We start from the raw sequence: 15,495 nt of genomic DNA, 5'->3' as shown, positions 1-15,495 counted from the left end.
GGTTCTTGCTGACTTGTTCCCCACTTTGCTCAAGGCCTGTGGTGTGTGTGTTGTGTCGCAGGAAATGAAGAGGCGCCGCATAGCCAAGCCCTTTTCCATGGAGAAGTTGCTTTATCAGATTGCAACGGCAGAAGCAAAAAAGGAGAATGGGCCGACTCTGAGTACGATATCATCACTTCTTGGGGAGCTCAGGTAATGACTTGGGGGCCTGGTGGACCCCTTTTGTTTTCATTGGCAGACTCGGCAGCAGAGGGGGATGCCGTAAGTAACCGTTTCAGACGCATGTCTTTCACCTCCTGAACCAAGCAAAAGCCCAGCCGAGGTAGCTGAAGACAGGCAGCTGTGGAAGGAGCAGTTCCCTTGGCTGGATCCGATGGCAGAGTGCCCATGGTTGGGGATGCCTTACTCTAACCATTCCCTACTTTGGGCACCATCAAATAGAACTAAACTATGGTTTCCCTCGGGTTGTTATGTTGTTGATTCTTGGTGCTGAGAGTCAGGATTTCCTGGTGCCACGCGGTTAAATGCCTTTCTCCAGCTTATCAACCTCCTGGCATCGGTAGGCACTGTCAATCCGTGCCTGTGGTGGGGTTTTGTACCAGGAACCCTCATCTCCAGCATCAAGATGGTGGTTCTGCAGTTGTAGGAGGTCCTTGGTCTACAGAAAGTTGTCTTGATTTACACCACAGAGTAAGTGAGCAGAGGTGCTAAAGCATCTTGCCTTAAATTGTGACTGTCTGAAAGAAATGAAGCCCTCACACTCCTTTTTCACTCCAGTAGTGAGGAAGCATGTTCAGGGATTCTCTTAAGATAGGTAAAAGAAAAGAAAATATGATGTTGCCTGGCTTCCTGTGTAATGATCTTCTCTTTTGTTCCCTACCATGTAGTTGCTACCTATCTTTCAAGTTTGTGACAACTGATACTCGAGATGTCAAGAAAGTTTTGATGAATGGAATCTACAAACTGTATTTAACTAACTAGCATGTTCATTTGGAAAGTTCCCAGTGACATGTTGAAGGGGCAAACAGCCTTTGTGTTGTTTTTAGTGTTGAGAAAGAAATGCAAAGAGGTGTGCCGACTGCTTTACCTGCAGCTGGTTCTCTTGTGGGAGCCATCACTTCCAAGTGCCTTTGGTTTTTGTTTTGGGTTTGTTTTTTCCCTTGAAGAGGAAAAGCCTGCGAAAGGTGAAACAGGAATGTTGGTGCTTGCTGTTAGACCATCACCTCGACCTCTCTCAGAGTGGTTCTCAAACTTGTTCTCGTGCTTAGGTTGGAATTGTCTGGAGGATATCAGTCCTTCTCGTGGCTGCTTGATGTAAAACAAAATCCCAAACAACAAAACCTGAAAAGGCCAAGCAGAGTGGAACACTGTACCATGTCTTTCTGGTCCTTTGTTTTGTTTTGCTTGTTTGTTCCATGTCTTCTGCTGCCTCCTCTCCTGGTCTGCCTTGGTTGCTCAGTTTGCCCGTGCCGTTTGCTTAGCTTGGCTCCCCACCCCTCCTCAGCTGTGCCTGGTGGTGAGCTCTTATGTTCTCCCCTTCCATCTGCTCAGCCCACTCCACACTTGCTGCCTGCCGCTCGGCTCCAACCCGACGCACCCTCCTGCTGCTGAGTGGTTCGGCACAGCGCCGGCGCGGGCAGGGCGGCTGCAGGGCTCAGTCTTTAGCCTGAAATGACATCTCCTTCTTTTTGCCCCCGAGCGTACAGCAAGATCCTCGTCTTTTGGCACAATCACTTGCCCTGCTCCCCCTTTCCTGCCTGAAGCACCCTGTGGCGGCAGGTCCTTGGCTCATCACTGCCTCCTGAGGAAGGTGGCTTTGTTACTCCCGACAGCAACTGCTCCTTCTCCTCAAGGTGGCTTTGGGCAACTTCAGGAATGACAGTCATGTTAGCCACACCTCCCGACTCTCCGCATGGTCCCGAGCACCCATCGACCCGCGGGAAGCCCTCGGCAGTCCTCAGTTCCCTTGGAGCAGTTTGAGAACCACTGCCTTGATACCGTGCTCGCGGTTCAAAGCCGAGCCAGCCCTCGCGGTCGGGCAGCGCTCGGGTGGCGCTCCGGGCAGCGGCACTCGGGGCTTGGCCGCGCAGCTCAGGTGGCAGCGAGGATGGCGGTAGAAGGGTGATTGCTGGTGGCGTTGCGGTGGGCGACGCGGGTGTCTGACTGCGGCCCGTGTTTTGGCAGGGACACGGAGCTGAGGCAGCGGCGGCAGCTGTACGAGGCGGGGCTGCACTCCTCGGCGCGCTACGGCAGCCACGACAGCAGCAGCGCCGGCGCCGACGGCAAGAAGAAGCCTCGGAAGTGGTTGCAGCTGGAGACGTCGGAGAGGAGGTGTCAGATCTGTCAGCACCTCTGCTACCTTTCCATGGTGAGTAAAAAGCCCTGGCTGCCCTCAGGGCACCGTCCTCTGCTGTAAGAGACTGTGAGCACAGAATCCCAGTGGTGGGTTGGAAGGGACCTCCAGAGCTAAAGCAGGTTCCCCTCGATCAGGTCACACAGGAACGTGTCCAGGTGGGTTTGGAAACCTCCCGAGAAGGAGCCTCCACACCCTCCCTGGGCAGCCTGGGCCAGGGCTCCCTCACCTCAGCACCAATGCTGTTTTACCTTATGTTGAAGTGGAACTTTTGATGTTCCAGCTTATGTCCATTACCCCTTGTCCTGTCGCTTGAGACAACACAAAAATGTGCCACTCAGTCCTCTTGGCATGCACCTTTTAAATGCACAGGACTAGAGACTCATCTCATGCACCCCAGGCAAGACACAGAGGCACCAACTGTGTCAGGACATGTATCTCCTCAGGCAGCAATCAGCCAACTTCCCTTCCCCTGTAAGGAAGGGATAAATGACTCAGCTGAGTGCATGTGCATTGCCCTGTGAGGGGTAGCAGAGATACTTGCAGGTTGCCAGCAGCAGTAAGTCACAGAGGGCAGTTCAGAGGTGGCAGCTCAGGGGCACACCGCGAGCCTCAGGCGTGCAGCCACAGCCCCTGCTGCGACACCTTCCCTGCAGGGTGCCCTGTCAGCTCACATGCTGTTTGCCAGCCTCTCTGCTGAAGATTAGAAGTCACACCCACAGCCTTCTCTTTTTGGAAGCTGCTGCCTACTGGCCTTTGAAGGAGTGCTAACCACCACTGTGGTGACACTTTCAGGCTTTTAGCTGTGGGCAGAACACCCAGAAATACAGCATTTCCATTAAAAACAGCAAAAGCTCCCTCCCGCAGCCTTATGTACCACTTAGTTCCCAGATCAGATACTTAAATAGGCATAGCACAGTACATGGGAGTCCATATTCAGCCCTCCTTTCTGTCATCCCTCGGGGGTTTGTTACAGATGTTAGGTTCTTGATGGAAACACAACTGTTACATGATCAGATGGAGCTGTTTCTCTCCCTAGGATGGAATCCTGAGTTTAGAGATGTCCTCAGAGCACTGTTTAAGCAACACTTGTTTTGAAGTAACTTTAACATGAGTTTATTTTAAAGACCAACCAACTGAAATGTCTTAATTCTGGTTGGTTTGCTCTGGAGCAAGTGTAATCAAGGGAAGGAATTCTCTGTTACTCTTAGCAGTGGGAAGGGACAGAAGGTCAACGTGGTTGTCGGATTCCAAGTGGAATGCATTGGGCTGGTGGGTTGCCAGCTGAGCAAATGTGACCTCTGCTGAATGCTGAGGCAGTGGCTGAGGGGTCCTGGGGCTAAGCTGCTGATTTTATTATCCCAGCAAAGTAACAGGAACTGGCAGCTTTCAGGAGATACCCATTAGGATTTATGCCTCTGGCCTTCATTACTGTTGGGGTATGGTGTTTGCTTGGCTTGTTTAAAATGAGATGTATTTGCCAACAGTAGCACTCTAAACATGGGCTTGTTTACTTTCTTCTTCTCGTTGTTGCACAATCACCTCGTGCCTCTCATCTCTGCCTCCTTCTACACTTCTGCTAACTTGTAATTCAGACAATAGTTCCATACAGTGTGCGTAAAGGGCTACAGTTTGGAGCTCACTGCCCTTTCCCTCTGTGTTTTTACCTAGGTTGTACAGGAGAATGAAAACGTTGTCTTCTGCTTGGAGTGTGCCCTGCGGCATGTGGAGAAGCAGAAGTCGTGTCGGGGACTGAAGATGATGTACCGCTACGATGAGGTGAGTGACGCAGCTCAGGGGGGGCTGCTGGGCTTTGGGAGTGAGAGCCTGGGGAGATGGCACTTCATTAGAAAAAGAAATCGAGGGCAAGAGGATTGTAAAGATGAAACTTGAAGCATAAACTGTGTGAATATGCGTTGGAGAACAGAGGAGCCACTTGATGCTTTGACTGGTTAATTTAGGGTGGCTTCCCTGCTTTGGGATAACTTCTGAAAGTTCATGCTGGCTTTCTCCAGTCCTGCCTCAACCTTCTTTAAGGCAAACTTGGAGAGCAGGTGTAGAAGAGGCGTGCAGTGCTGGCTGATGGATTGTCACAGGACTCCAGTTGGGGCTCCAGGACTGTGCCGGGGTCAGGGCTGATGGCACACGGCGGCACGGTCGCCTCATGCCTCCTGACCTGTCCAGTCAGCTCCGTTCCTCCTCCCTGCATGAGGATGGGGAACAGAGAGTTGGGGTGGGGGCAATCATTGCCCTGTGAGGCCCAACTGTGGGTAGCAAAGCAGTGGGAGAAATTCCAAGCCCAATTCTTGGAGAGCAGCACCAGCAGCTTTTTGAGATGGGCCTCAGCGCTGGCTCTGATGTAGGCACAGACAGAGGCAGTAGAGAGGAAGCCCAAAGGTCGCAGTGAAGCCTGAGGAACATCACACCCTCACAGCTCTGTTCATTGGTAATTGTAGACTCTGTTCTGGTGGCAGGTACTGGGAGGTATAAACAAGTACAGCCTACAAAGCCCAGACAGTAAAATTGCCTTTGTTATGTGATAAGTGCCAAAGAGTCAGGAATGGATATATTTGATATATGACCTTTACGGTCCCTTCTGACCCAAACCATTCTATGACTCTAAGTTAGAAGCACTGTTACTGTGGATTTAAATTGGTGTTATTTCTAATGACCTGTGTTCAGCAGTGGGATTTCAGCTGTGTCTGAAGACATTTTCTTACCTCGTGCAGCAGCGTTGCAGCCCAGCTGCATTGTTCTTGCTTGGTGGCCAGAGCTCAGACACTTGTAGTTGTGCTGGTTACTGTTTTTAAGGTTGGAGGGAGGGAAGCTTCGGCAAGGGCAGTATTTGGACCACCACAGTGTCCTTTTTACAGAACTGGTGGTTGTGAATGAGCAGTATATGAGCCAAGCTTCTGCACAGTTTGCACAGATGCAGCTTTCCTCCTTCCACCTCCAGTTAGGCGACTTCAGTCAAAACCACAGCACCTACGTCTATGTCAGAAGCGAGTGGAGAAAGAGCAGATGCTAACTTGTGTCTTGTTTTTCCCCTACTCCTTTGCACAGGAACAAATAATCAGTCTAGTCAATCAAATCTGTGGAAAAGTATCTGGTAAAAATGGCAGCATTGAGAACTGTATCAGCAAGCCTACACCAAAAAGAGGACCTCGTAAGAGAGCGACAGTGGACGTGCCATCATCTAGGCTTTCATCCTCCAGTTCATCCAAAAGTGCTTCAAGTTAATCCTGAAGATGCCAACACTCTCATTTTGTCAATTTATATATATTTTTTGTAATTATTATACCATAGTTTGGAGTACTTGCTGTAGAATACAAGCTGTCTTTGCACTAGCTCTAAAGAAGATTTTCTTCTGGTTTTAGAGAACTAATTTTGTTTTAGCATTAAACTGTTGAATTATTATTATTATTATTATTATTTTTTGGGTTTTGTACTTTAGGATAGATAGATACAGCAGTCTGATTTTTTTAAACTGCCGTATGGTCACTGTTTTAAAAGGGGCTGATGATCGATTTGTACCGTCCCCTCTGGCTGAAAGGAAAACAGAAATAACCCCACACCCACCAACCGACAAACAAACAAAGAGCCTTTTTGGGTAACTGTGAAGAAAACAAACCAACCAAAAGGCTTTGAACCCAACTTTAGTTTTTTTGGAAGAGGTTAAAGTTGGATGTGTTTTCTAATTTGTTCTCCAGTCACGGGAGCAGATTTTTTTCTATAGAGAGGAAAAAAAAAATAAGGGATAGGAGACAACAACGAAACTTGAAAGAAATCGCTTTACTTTGGGGCTGTCTTTTATTCTGACACCGAGGCAAAGATGAGTTTTGTAATTTTTTTAAATTGGAGACTACACACGCTTTCTTTGGGGAGGTTGTGGCAGCTGAAGATGGACTCGCGTTTCCTAACTGTAGGCAAAAAGGAGGAGATTTGGAGTATGTTCTCTTTTTACCAGCACATCACTATGCATCTGTTTTGAAGGGGGGAGGGGGGGAAAATGATAAATACAAAAAAAAAGTCAAAAAAAGACAAAAAAAAAAAAGGAGGAGAAAAAAAAAGAGACTTGCCTGCCTTGAGGAGTCACCTGAGGGAAAACTGTGCCTGATTTCATTAGGAAATCCATTCTGTTATTTTTTGGTGCTGTTGGCTACTTTATCAAGAACCCTTCAATAGCATCCTTGAAAGAAAAAAAACCAACAAAAAAAAGAAGAAGAAAAAAAAACAACAAAAAAAAAGAGAGAAGTGATTGAAGCCATAAGTGCTTCTTTTGTCATAGACGTGCAATCTTTCCTAACATTCCATTCCCATTCCACTGCTGTTCTTCCCACCTTTACACAGTCGAGCATTAATGAGTTGTTGTGTTTGAGTTTTTTGTTCCATTCTCTCTCTCCATCACCTTTTTTAGAGCCACTAGCAGGTCTGCCTTCTTTTCTTTTGAATGTGAAGAAAATGCATTTGCTTTCACCTTGTCTATTGTGGTTTTTTTTTTTCTCTTCACCTTGTAACAAAACAAAACAAAAAAGAAACAAAAAAAAAAATCACACCTTTTGTACATATGCCTGTAAATTTTTTTAAATACTTGAGCCTTTTCTTGGGGTGGGGGGAGGGATGGCAAAGAGACAAGATGAAGAAAAGCCTTACGTTTCACTTTCTTCATCGGTTGGAGTGGATGCTTACAGGGTTTTTCTTGTAACATTTATAAGTGCTGCTTACATCACTGAACAACAACAAAAAATAATAATGGAGTAGCTGTTGCCCTTTTCTGGTTGTGTGTACAGTATGTGTGGAATAAAAAAGGGAAAATGTTTTCACAAACTGTTTTGTTTCGTAATTGAATTCAACGATAACCGTAGCTACCCATATTGCACTGAGCTTGCCAGTGGTGACTGTCAGGAAGAGTCCTATAATACAATTTGTTGGTTGTTGTTGCAGAAGACTGAACTGTTTTGGAATATTTAACAATAACATAAACAGAGTCAAGTGTTTTCAAATGTGGTTGTCTGGTTTTTATGGCCTTGCTGTGTACTTTTTCCCTCTGACAGTAAACTTCTGACTGTGGCTTACAGTTTGACATTTAATTTATTAGCGCTGCTCTGCTCTCTTTCCTTGTAAGGAAAGACTCCATGTTGTTTATTGCCAGTTTTTTGTTTACTTTCCAGGTTTGTACTACGAGGTTTAATAAAAAAACAAAACTTTTTTGGACATTTTTGTCTGTCTTCTGGAAAGTGAGTGAGTACCAAAGCAAGCTCCTTCAAGAAGAAGTGCTTTCAGCACGTGCCTCATTAAGTATTTCCTATTTAATTGCAGGTAGCAAGCTTCCAGCTTTCATTTCCCAGAGAAGGATCAGGAAAAAACACTTGCTCAGGCAAGGAAATCCTTAAGGAAGCCAAAGCAGGAGCTGCCTCGTTCCCAACCCTTAGCTGCTCTGTCAGGGATCTACGTCACAGCTCGTCCTTTTACTTACGCTGTTCCTGAGGACATTCCTTCCCTCCACGCATGAAGAGCAGGAGCCCAGGAGCCTCCTCAAAGGCGAGCAGATCCCTGCGAACAGAGGGTGAGACTTGACAAGAAACAGGAGTTAGACAGGTACAGACCTCAATTTTAGAGAGAAAAAATACTGCAGAAGAAAAGTGGCAGCAAGGTGACTGCAGATTTGAAGGTCTATAAAATGTACTCGACTGCTAATTCTTTCAGGTTGATTTCCTTTAAATTGCTGGCTTGCAGCAGTGCAGCCAAACAGATGGTACCAGGAAAAAGTCAATGACACTGGTGCTTGGTATAAATAACCATTTTTTGCCTGATTGCTGAATTAGTCTCCTCTGTTCGCTGCCACGAGTAGAACACTCGGGTAATCAAGTAAAAGACAGGGTTGGGATAGAAAGACTTTTATTTTCTCTTGAAAGAGGAGTATGTTTGTACAGTGCCAAGAGATCTGCTCCCCGAGGAGTGTAACATTTCAATATGCACCTCTCCTCCTTTCAGGTTGTTTTTTTTTTCCTTACACACCTACGATATCTAACTTGGTCCTGAATAAGAAGTGTGAGAGAGTAGTAGACACTGCTGCATTAGTAGACAAAGGCAGTAGGCAGTAAAGAGTAGAAAATAACTTTTCATTTTGCTTTGGATCCTAAACCTTCAGTTGCAGCAGCTGAAACATGCAAGGAACAATTTGGGTTCAGTATTAACACATCAAGCCTTAAGTATTTCCCAATCAGCCATTTCAAGGTTAGTGGTCAAAGTTACTCGGCTCTTTCTTTCCCCTTAATAATTCTCTTATACATAGTATATACAACAGTTTCACTGCTCCCCTGAGCCCCAAGACTGCTGTTTAAAGTGTGTGTGCTTTAGGCATTTTGCTTGTTTGCTTGTTTTAAAAACCAACCTCCACATGACTGGCAACTCTGTAAAAAGGCAGTAGGACTAAGTAAAAAGATCTGGCTGTTAACGCTTGGTTAGCGAACGGTTACACAGGCAAGCTCTTCATTCACGTGTTCATTCATTCACAAGTCATTCTTTTAAAGGATATGGGTTCTAAGATTCAAAGAGTTTGAGAGTCACTTTCATCACTAACATCCGAAGCGCCCTTTCTTTCAGTGACAGCAGCCAGAGCAGTGTCCACTTGCACTTCCTCCTCGTCGGACTGAACCACCGGAGACTCCCCTTCGCTGGCGTCCTGGCTGGCGGAATCCGTGCAGGTGGAGGACAGGGAGGACAGCTTCTGCCTCAGCTCCGCCTGGCTCGGCACCTGGAGGCTGATCTCGCTCACGTACGGGTTGGAGTCGGGCCCTGGGAGGTGGAAAAAGGACATGAAATGACACTCAAGCTGTGGCTCAGCCAGGTGAGGTCTGGGTGTTGGTTAACGAGGTGCCTTCAGGCTGGTTTGCTGCTGCTGTTAAACAAACACCCTGGTTCTGATCTGCTTCCGAGGGAGTGTATGTCTCAGTCCTTCCAGTACTGCCAACGCTGGAGTCCAGGTAAGGGAAGATCACAGGAGTATTGGGGCCTGACTCTGCTTTAGCAAGGGGTTGGCCTGGATGATCTCTAGAGGTCCCTTCCAACCCCCACCATTGTGGGATTCTGCGATGTCCAGTTTGCCTCTTAGCCCAGACCACTTCATCCTCTCCTAACTCTGCCTCAGGCAAAGCCCATCCAGGCTTCAGCATGTGCTGAAAATGCTCTAGCCAAACTCTGTCCAACAGAATGACACAACTGGACCCGAGTGAAGGTTTAGAAGAGCTCCAAAACCTAGAAAACGGGCAATAATAGCAATCTCTAGCTTCAGCTAAAATTCAACATGCAGAAGCAAAATGAATTCTTGCCCACAGCATGAAAGAATTCAACAAGAAAACAGTCCTAACAGCATCTGGAGGCAGCAGAAACCTGTTGTGCTCAACAGCGTTGCTCGGGCTCATCTCTTGCCCTAACTAGCTGCAACCTTAAATTCCAGACCTACACGTGGCCAGCAAGTAGCCCCATCCCTGACATTGTTCCAGCTACTCTGGGACCCAGAGATGCCAGGGAGAAATGTGCCCTCAGCAGAGCTCCAGTTCAAACATAAGTTGCTAAATATCTGGTACAACATTCACAACTGTACAACAACCACCTGGTTTTAAAGCCAGTAGTCCTGATGTACACACCAGCATGCATTAGATTGACTTCCACAACACCCACAGAGGGGTTTTCATTTCAGGTCAACTTCCTGACTCTCCTGAAAGGTGGAGCTGGCAATGTTTGTATCAAGACAGGTTTGAAAATGTTTCAGTGCCCTGAGCTAATATTTCATTTTTACCAGGTACTAAAATAACTTACCTGTGTTCCAGGGCGTTCAGTGAGCTGTCAGACAAACCTTGCCCTGACCAACCCATCTCTTTAATCCATCTCATTTTTCCTCAGAATGAAGACTATTGCATATTTGGCTTGATACCAGGGTGCCAGGTCCTTAGAGCAAGCACAAAAATCCCTTCTACTTCCGAGGGAAATGAATCATCTGGAACCACAGCAGCAAGATTCACAAGACTGTTACAGGAGTAACTGTAGAGAGTCTTGCTGCCAGCTGATTCAACCTCCTACAGTGCAGCAACATTACAGCACTGGGACATTGTATTACAGTGTGTGTGCACATCTGTAATAAACACACATATATAGGATCATAGAATGGTAGGGGTTGGAAGGGACCTTTAGAGATCATCTAGCCCAACTCCCCATACTGTAACACAGCACAAAAGAAATTATAATCTTTTTTCAAAGGCTGGTAAGTTTTACTTTGTTTTAGGCAAAGAACAACCTCGTGATTTCAAAACTTCTTTAGATAATCCAGTTACACTGTTGTTAAGACACAAAGTTTCTCAGTCCAACACCTGCCAAAGACCCAGCAAGGGGAAAATAGCCCCGGATTCTGTAATTATTTACATGCTTAAATGATATCAGCTTTAATAAGGGATGAATTGGATGTCTATCCCAAACCAGCCCTCTGAATTTAGTGTTTGCAGCGAAACACAAAAGCCTTTAGTAGCTTTTCATGTTCCCAGAAAGTACAAATCACCTTTACATAGGGAGGAAAACATTAACATTTTCTTGTACATGTCCCAAAATACAGGATAGCATTTAGAAGTACATTTGCTTCTTCCCTGTACGTACTTTTATGACAATATTTCAACCTGTATTTTCAGAAGAAATCTAAGTACCTCTAAAAGAGCTTCATCATCCCCTTCCCCCAGGAAAACCTACTTTGGGTTTTCTGGGAAAAGGCATTTTGGTACTAAAAGAAGGTTTTAATTAAGAAAGCACACTTACCTAATGGATAAAGTATCCAGTGTTACTAATTCCCCCTTTAAACAGATCCCTCATCACGCTGCAACTTGCTAAACTTTTAATCCAGTTTGTTCATCAGAGCATGGAAACAAAATTTTGGGTTAAGATTCATTTAATCCAATTTCAGTAACACTGCTAGGGAGTAGGAGGACTACATGAAAGAGCTGCACTATCAGAACAGCTATTTAGAAGCCTCCAGAACATTGTCATGTTTCATATTTATGGACTACTGTGTTAAACCGTGTCTCTGAATATATCTGGAAATCTTACTCGACACAACTTGTCTGAATTTACTTCAAAATGCCCAAATTCTGGACAAATTCTAAGACAGCAGTCTTGAAAATAAAAACCTAACTATGGCAACAATCTGTTTGTTAAAGTGTCCCTGATTAACCTTACATAGAGAATAATGCAGCTTAAGAGTTGTATGTAGCACATCACCTGTCCATACAAATGCCATATGGAGCTGGAGTTACTAGATGAGAGAAAAACAGACAGTCCACAAATACCAAGAAGTTCTCAGCAAGCTCTCCTGTACTGCAACTTAAGGTTTTGAAAACCACTAATGAAAAATAAAGTGCAATGCCTTATAACATCATCCATTAGAAATTAGAGCAATTCCAGTGCCATTACTAGTATCATACCCAGCATTGGAGAAAGCATGTTATTGTCTTCGCCTCCTGAGTTTAAAAAGACATCAAGTGCTTCTTGGTCAGACATGTCCATTAGGTCCATCTGTTCCAGCATGTCCACGTTCACCTCCATGGAAGACATACTTCCAATCGGCTCTGTAGTAACAACAGTGCAATGAGCAAACAGACACTCAGCTACGATGTTATTCCCTGCACAGGCTTCAGTAGCTGCTATAATTGTGTGCATTAGTAAGAAATTAAACTAGATATGGAAGGAAGCCCACAGGAGCTGCTCAGCAGCAATCTCAGCCCAAACCCAGGAGTGCTCTCTGCAAGCTTTTGTTCTGAAACTAATGCCCATTACTGTTTTTGTAAACCCAAACTCTATAATCAACACCAGATATAGCAGCAGCACTGTAAGAGATTTGCTAGGATGGGGCTCAGGGGCAAAGACTGAAACTTTCCATTCTGCAATGCTCCTTTCCAATTCTCTCAACTAAGAGACTCTGTAGAGAAAGCCAAGCACATCTGAGCACACTATCAATACATGGCAATATCTAAGGGACACAGACATTCAAATGTAAGGGATTAATGTTACAGAGAGCACACATTCTCCTTCCTCATTCAGTTAGTCTAATAAATGACAGCAGTATGTGAAACCTGGGCTGATGCCCAAGATGTTCTCTCAGTTCTTAATAATATTAAGTTAATTAAGTTCTCTTAATTAATGATTAATTATGATTACCAATATCATACTGACAATCTACAAGGGAATTAAAAACTTGGATGAGCACCTTCTTCCTTGACCAGCAAAATACACAAACACAGACCAAGAACGTTCAAGGATGCTCTGACTCAAGTCCAGTTGCTGCATGGGTAAGATCAAGTGTTACAATCAACGGTTTAGCAGCTTATCAAAATGTACCAGTTCAGCTACTCAGAGCCTCCATATGTGAACTAAGATGAAATCCTGCAATTTGGTTGGGTTTTTTTGTAACTGTAAGGCAGCTCTGTAGTTTTACATGTAATGGAGGAGCACATCTTTCATTAAAACAGCTTCTTTGATACACTGCAAAGCTGAAGGTCAGAGCCACACATGCCCAGCACTGGCCTGTGATGATGATCACATTTAAACTAAGTGGACTGCACACACACAGGAAGCAGGAGGTCTAACCTCGATTCCCTCCTAGACCAAAGGAATTTAGATATCCCTCTTCTCAGCAGATTGTTCTAGCAACCCCTCTAGAGCATCTTCCAGATGAGCTTTTCTAGCACTCATGCAGAGACACGGAGATCTTGGATCACATTCCCTGCTCCAACATCACAAACAACAGCAGAACTAGTCTTGGAGCAGGGACAGTATCTCTGTCTTTTTTCCTGCCACGTCACTGACGTCAATCACCCTCCCCTTTGCTTGCTTTCTGGTCCTACAGTCCCTGTGTTTTGGCCCAACAGATGGATACCTCCCACGCGGAGTGTCTGTGGTGTTCTTGCGCTTTAACTAGTCAGGAGATGCCAGACTTGAGTCATCTCATAACAAGGAGAGAACTTAAATCTCATCTCCCATGTCCTAACCACGTACTCTGCACATTACACAGACAATGGAAACAGCTCCCATCTGGGAACTGGTTTGAAACAGAACACTGAGCTTTGGGCTGCAGTTTCAAAATTTTTCTGAGGCAGCTGCTGCCAGGCTTTGGAACTCCAGAGGGCACAAGGGGCCACATCCACCCCTATCTTTATAGATACGGATGTACTTTTCAGCTGCAAAGTGCCATTCCAGATACACTTCAGTGTTGTGCATCTCCTCAGACAACAAGCAGATTTTCTAAGGTGTCTAGTTCCCCTGGAACCCAAAATTTGTTCCAAGAGCTTATCTGAAGTTTCAGTTCCACTAAGGAAGAATTGAGACACTGCAGTGCTTCACCTGTAAGTATTAAAAGCGCTGCTGACTGACCCCTCAGCAATGTTCTCCAAGCAGTGAGTTTGTGGGTTACACAGAATGTGAAACCTTACCTCGCCTCTCTGCTATCTGCAAGTATCCTGTAGAAAGGTACTGCTCCATGTCCTGCTGGAAGGCCTCTTCAAAGAACTTCTGACGCTCCTTCAGCTTCATCTGCTGGGTGTGCTCCATATCCAAAACCTTCTGTGCGTGTTCAGCATCTAGCTCAGCTGAGCAGAAAACAAACACACACGTAAAATGTTGTGTACTGAACCAGTGCAATACTGACAGACTGTTAACACAGGCTGTTACAAAAGGCTTCTGTGCTCTGCAACTGCATTTTAAAAGTGAGAGGATAAGAACACTATATTAGGCAGCATAACCTTTACATTGAAGTGATATCTCGAGGCAAGGTGGATAAATGGAAACACCAGAAAGCAGTGTCCATGAATAACCTGGATTTCAGAATTCCACCAAAATAAGCTGTCAGGTAACAGTGCTCCTGCTATCCCAACAGATCTAATACACACAAAAGGAATACCTTCATTCTGAATGTTGCAGCACATTTGTCCTGCAATCCAAGTGGAAAGATATCTCTGTATGTATGCTTGTACGTAGGTCCATAAAAATACATATACATACATAGTGTGTGAGATTCTGGTTTAGTGAGCCTTCAGACAGACTGGAAAAGTCCTTGGAAGAATATCCTACATGTACTTGAGGTAGGTATACACAGAAGCTGTGAAGGCAGCCCGAGTTGATAATGATACCACCACACAGTCCTTACCATCAACATGCAGAGTCTTCTCTCCGTGCAGCAGCAAAGAACGTGCCAGAAGATGATGATTCTGACACCAAAAAACAGCAGAGCCAGCTGCCAGGAGTTACTAATACAACACCAAGCAGAAAGGGCCAGCTTGTGTAGCTTGTACAGACACAGAGTGACAACTGAATTTGCCTGTATGTATCTGTGCTGGGTCTCTAGCAGTTCCTGTTTCCTCCTCCAGTGAAAGAAGTTCTAGACTGAGTATGACAAGAAGAACTTCCCCCCGGTTTTACTCTGCCACAGGACATACAAAGAAAATAACTGTGCTGTTTGTTGAAGAGTAACATCTAGAATAAAAAGATGTGGCAGCTATTGAAGTACTGACTCTAGCTTGACCACTATCAGAATATGCTTTAGAGAAACATGTGTTTTAGGAGGAATATATAAACCATAACCCTTCGTTTCATTTGTTCTAAACTGGTCTCACGAGTTCTCTGCTTCCAATAAAAAACCCAGCTAGAGCTGATGAGGGAAAGGATGGGGGTGGTGAGAAGAACTGATGGTCTGGGCTGTTCAACCCATTAGAGTAAGCTCCAACAAATAACTGCTAAGTAAAAAATACCCAAGCGTTCACACACCAAGACAGACACAGCTAGGATGTGGCAAGCAGATAGATACATGCTGAAAAAGTGTAAGGCCTTCTAGGACAAGCATCATGTCAGTCTTCCAGGGAAAATGTTATGTTAATGATATTTTACAGTAAGGAAATTCAAGCATTTACCCTTTTGGACATTATTATCCAAATGCAGAGCGTGTTTTATGAAACCAGGCAGAAAGATGAGGCGCAGTAATTCACTCTGTTGCCCACATCAAGGTCATAGATCATATACAGAAGCAACTGAACTGTGATAGTTGCCAAGAGGAGCCATAAAACTGGACTGACACACCAAACAGCCATTAAAACATCCGTAAATAAGCT

General features: G+C 45.1%; 2 protein-coding genes across 6 annotated transcripts in view; one reads left to right on the top strand and one right to left on the bottom strand.

The window, feature by feature from the left end:
- Positions 1 to 7,356, top strand: part of JARID2 (jumonji and AT-rich interaction domain containing 2) — a 209,921-nt gene extending 202,565 nt beyond the window's left edge. For all 3 annotated transcript variants that reach the window (XM_061994455.1, XM_061994456.1, XM_061994457.1), the window contains 4 exons: positions 62 to 192; positions 2,185 to 2,368; positions 4,025 to 4,132; positions 5,417 to 7,356. In XM_061994455.1, coding sequence (XP_061850439.1) covers positions 62 to 192; positions 2,185 to 2,368; positions 4,025 to 4,132; positions 5,417 to 5,593 — 600 coding nt within the window. In that variant the 3' untranslated portion in view covers positions 5,594 to 7,356. The remainder of the gene's footprint in view (positions 1 to 61; positions 193 to 2,184; positions 2,369 to 4,024; positions 4,133 to 5,416) is intronic.
- DTNBP1 (dystrobrevin binding protein 1) overlaps positions 7,005 to 15,495 on the bottom strand; it is a 61,064-nt gene continuing 52,573 nt past the window's right edge. Inside the window, exons 9-12 of one of the 3 annotated variants that reach the window (XR_009818579.1) lie at positions 13,825 to 13,980; positions 11,821 to 11,964; positions 7,830 to 9,151; positions 7,005 to 7,082 (exon numbers count right to left, since the gene is read on the bottom strand). Coding sequence is in view for 2 of the 3 variants with exons in the window: in XM_061994458.1 (XP_061850442.1) it covers positions 8,904 to 9,151; positions 11,821 to 11,964; positions 13,825 to 13,980 (548 nt within the window). In the remaining variant the exon portion in view is untranslated. Of the gene's footprint in view, positions 7,083 to 7,827; positions 9,152 to 11,820; positions 11,965 to 13,824; positions 13,981 to 15,495 lie in introns of those variants that run through there. The other 2 variants (XM_061994458.1, XM_061994459.1) reach the window with 2 other exon arrangements.

Source organism: Colius striatus, chromosome 4 (genome assembly GCF_028858725.1).
Source record: "Colius striatus isolate bColStr4 chromosome 4, bColStr4.1.hap1, whole genome shotgun sequence".
Classification (NCBI taxonomy): domain Eukaryota; kingdom Metazoa; phylum Chordata; class Aves; order Coliiformes; family Coliidae; genus Colius; species Colius striatus.
The sequence above is the reverse complement of the archived record's forward strand: the minus strand, read 5'-3'. Positions and strand labels throughout refer to the sequence as shown.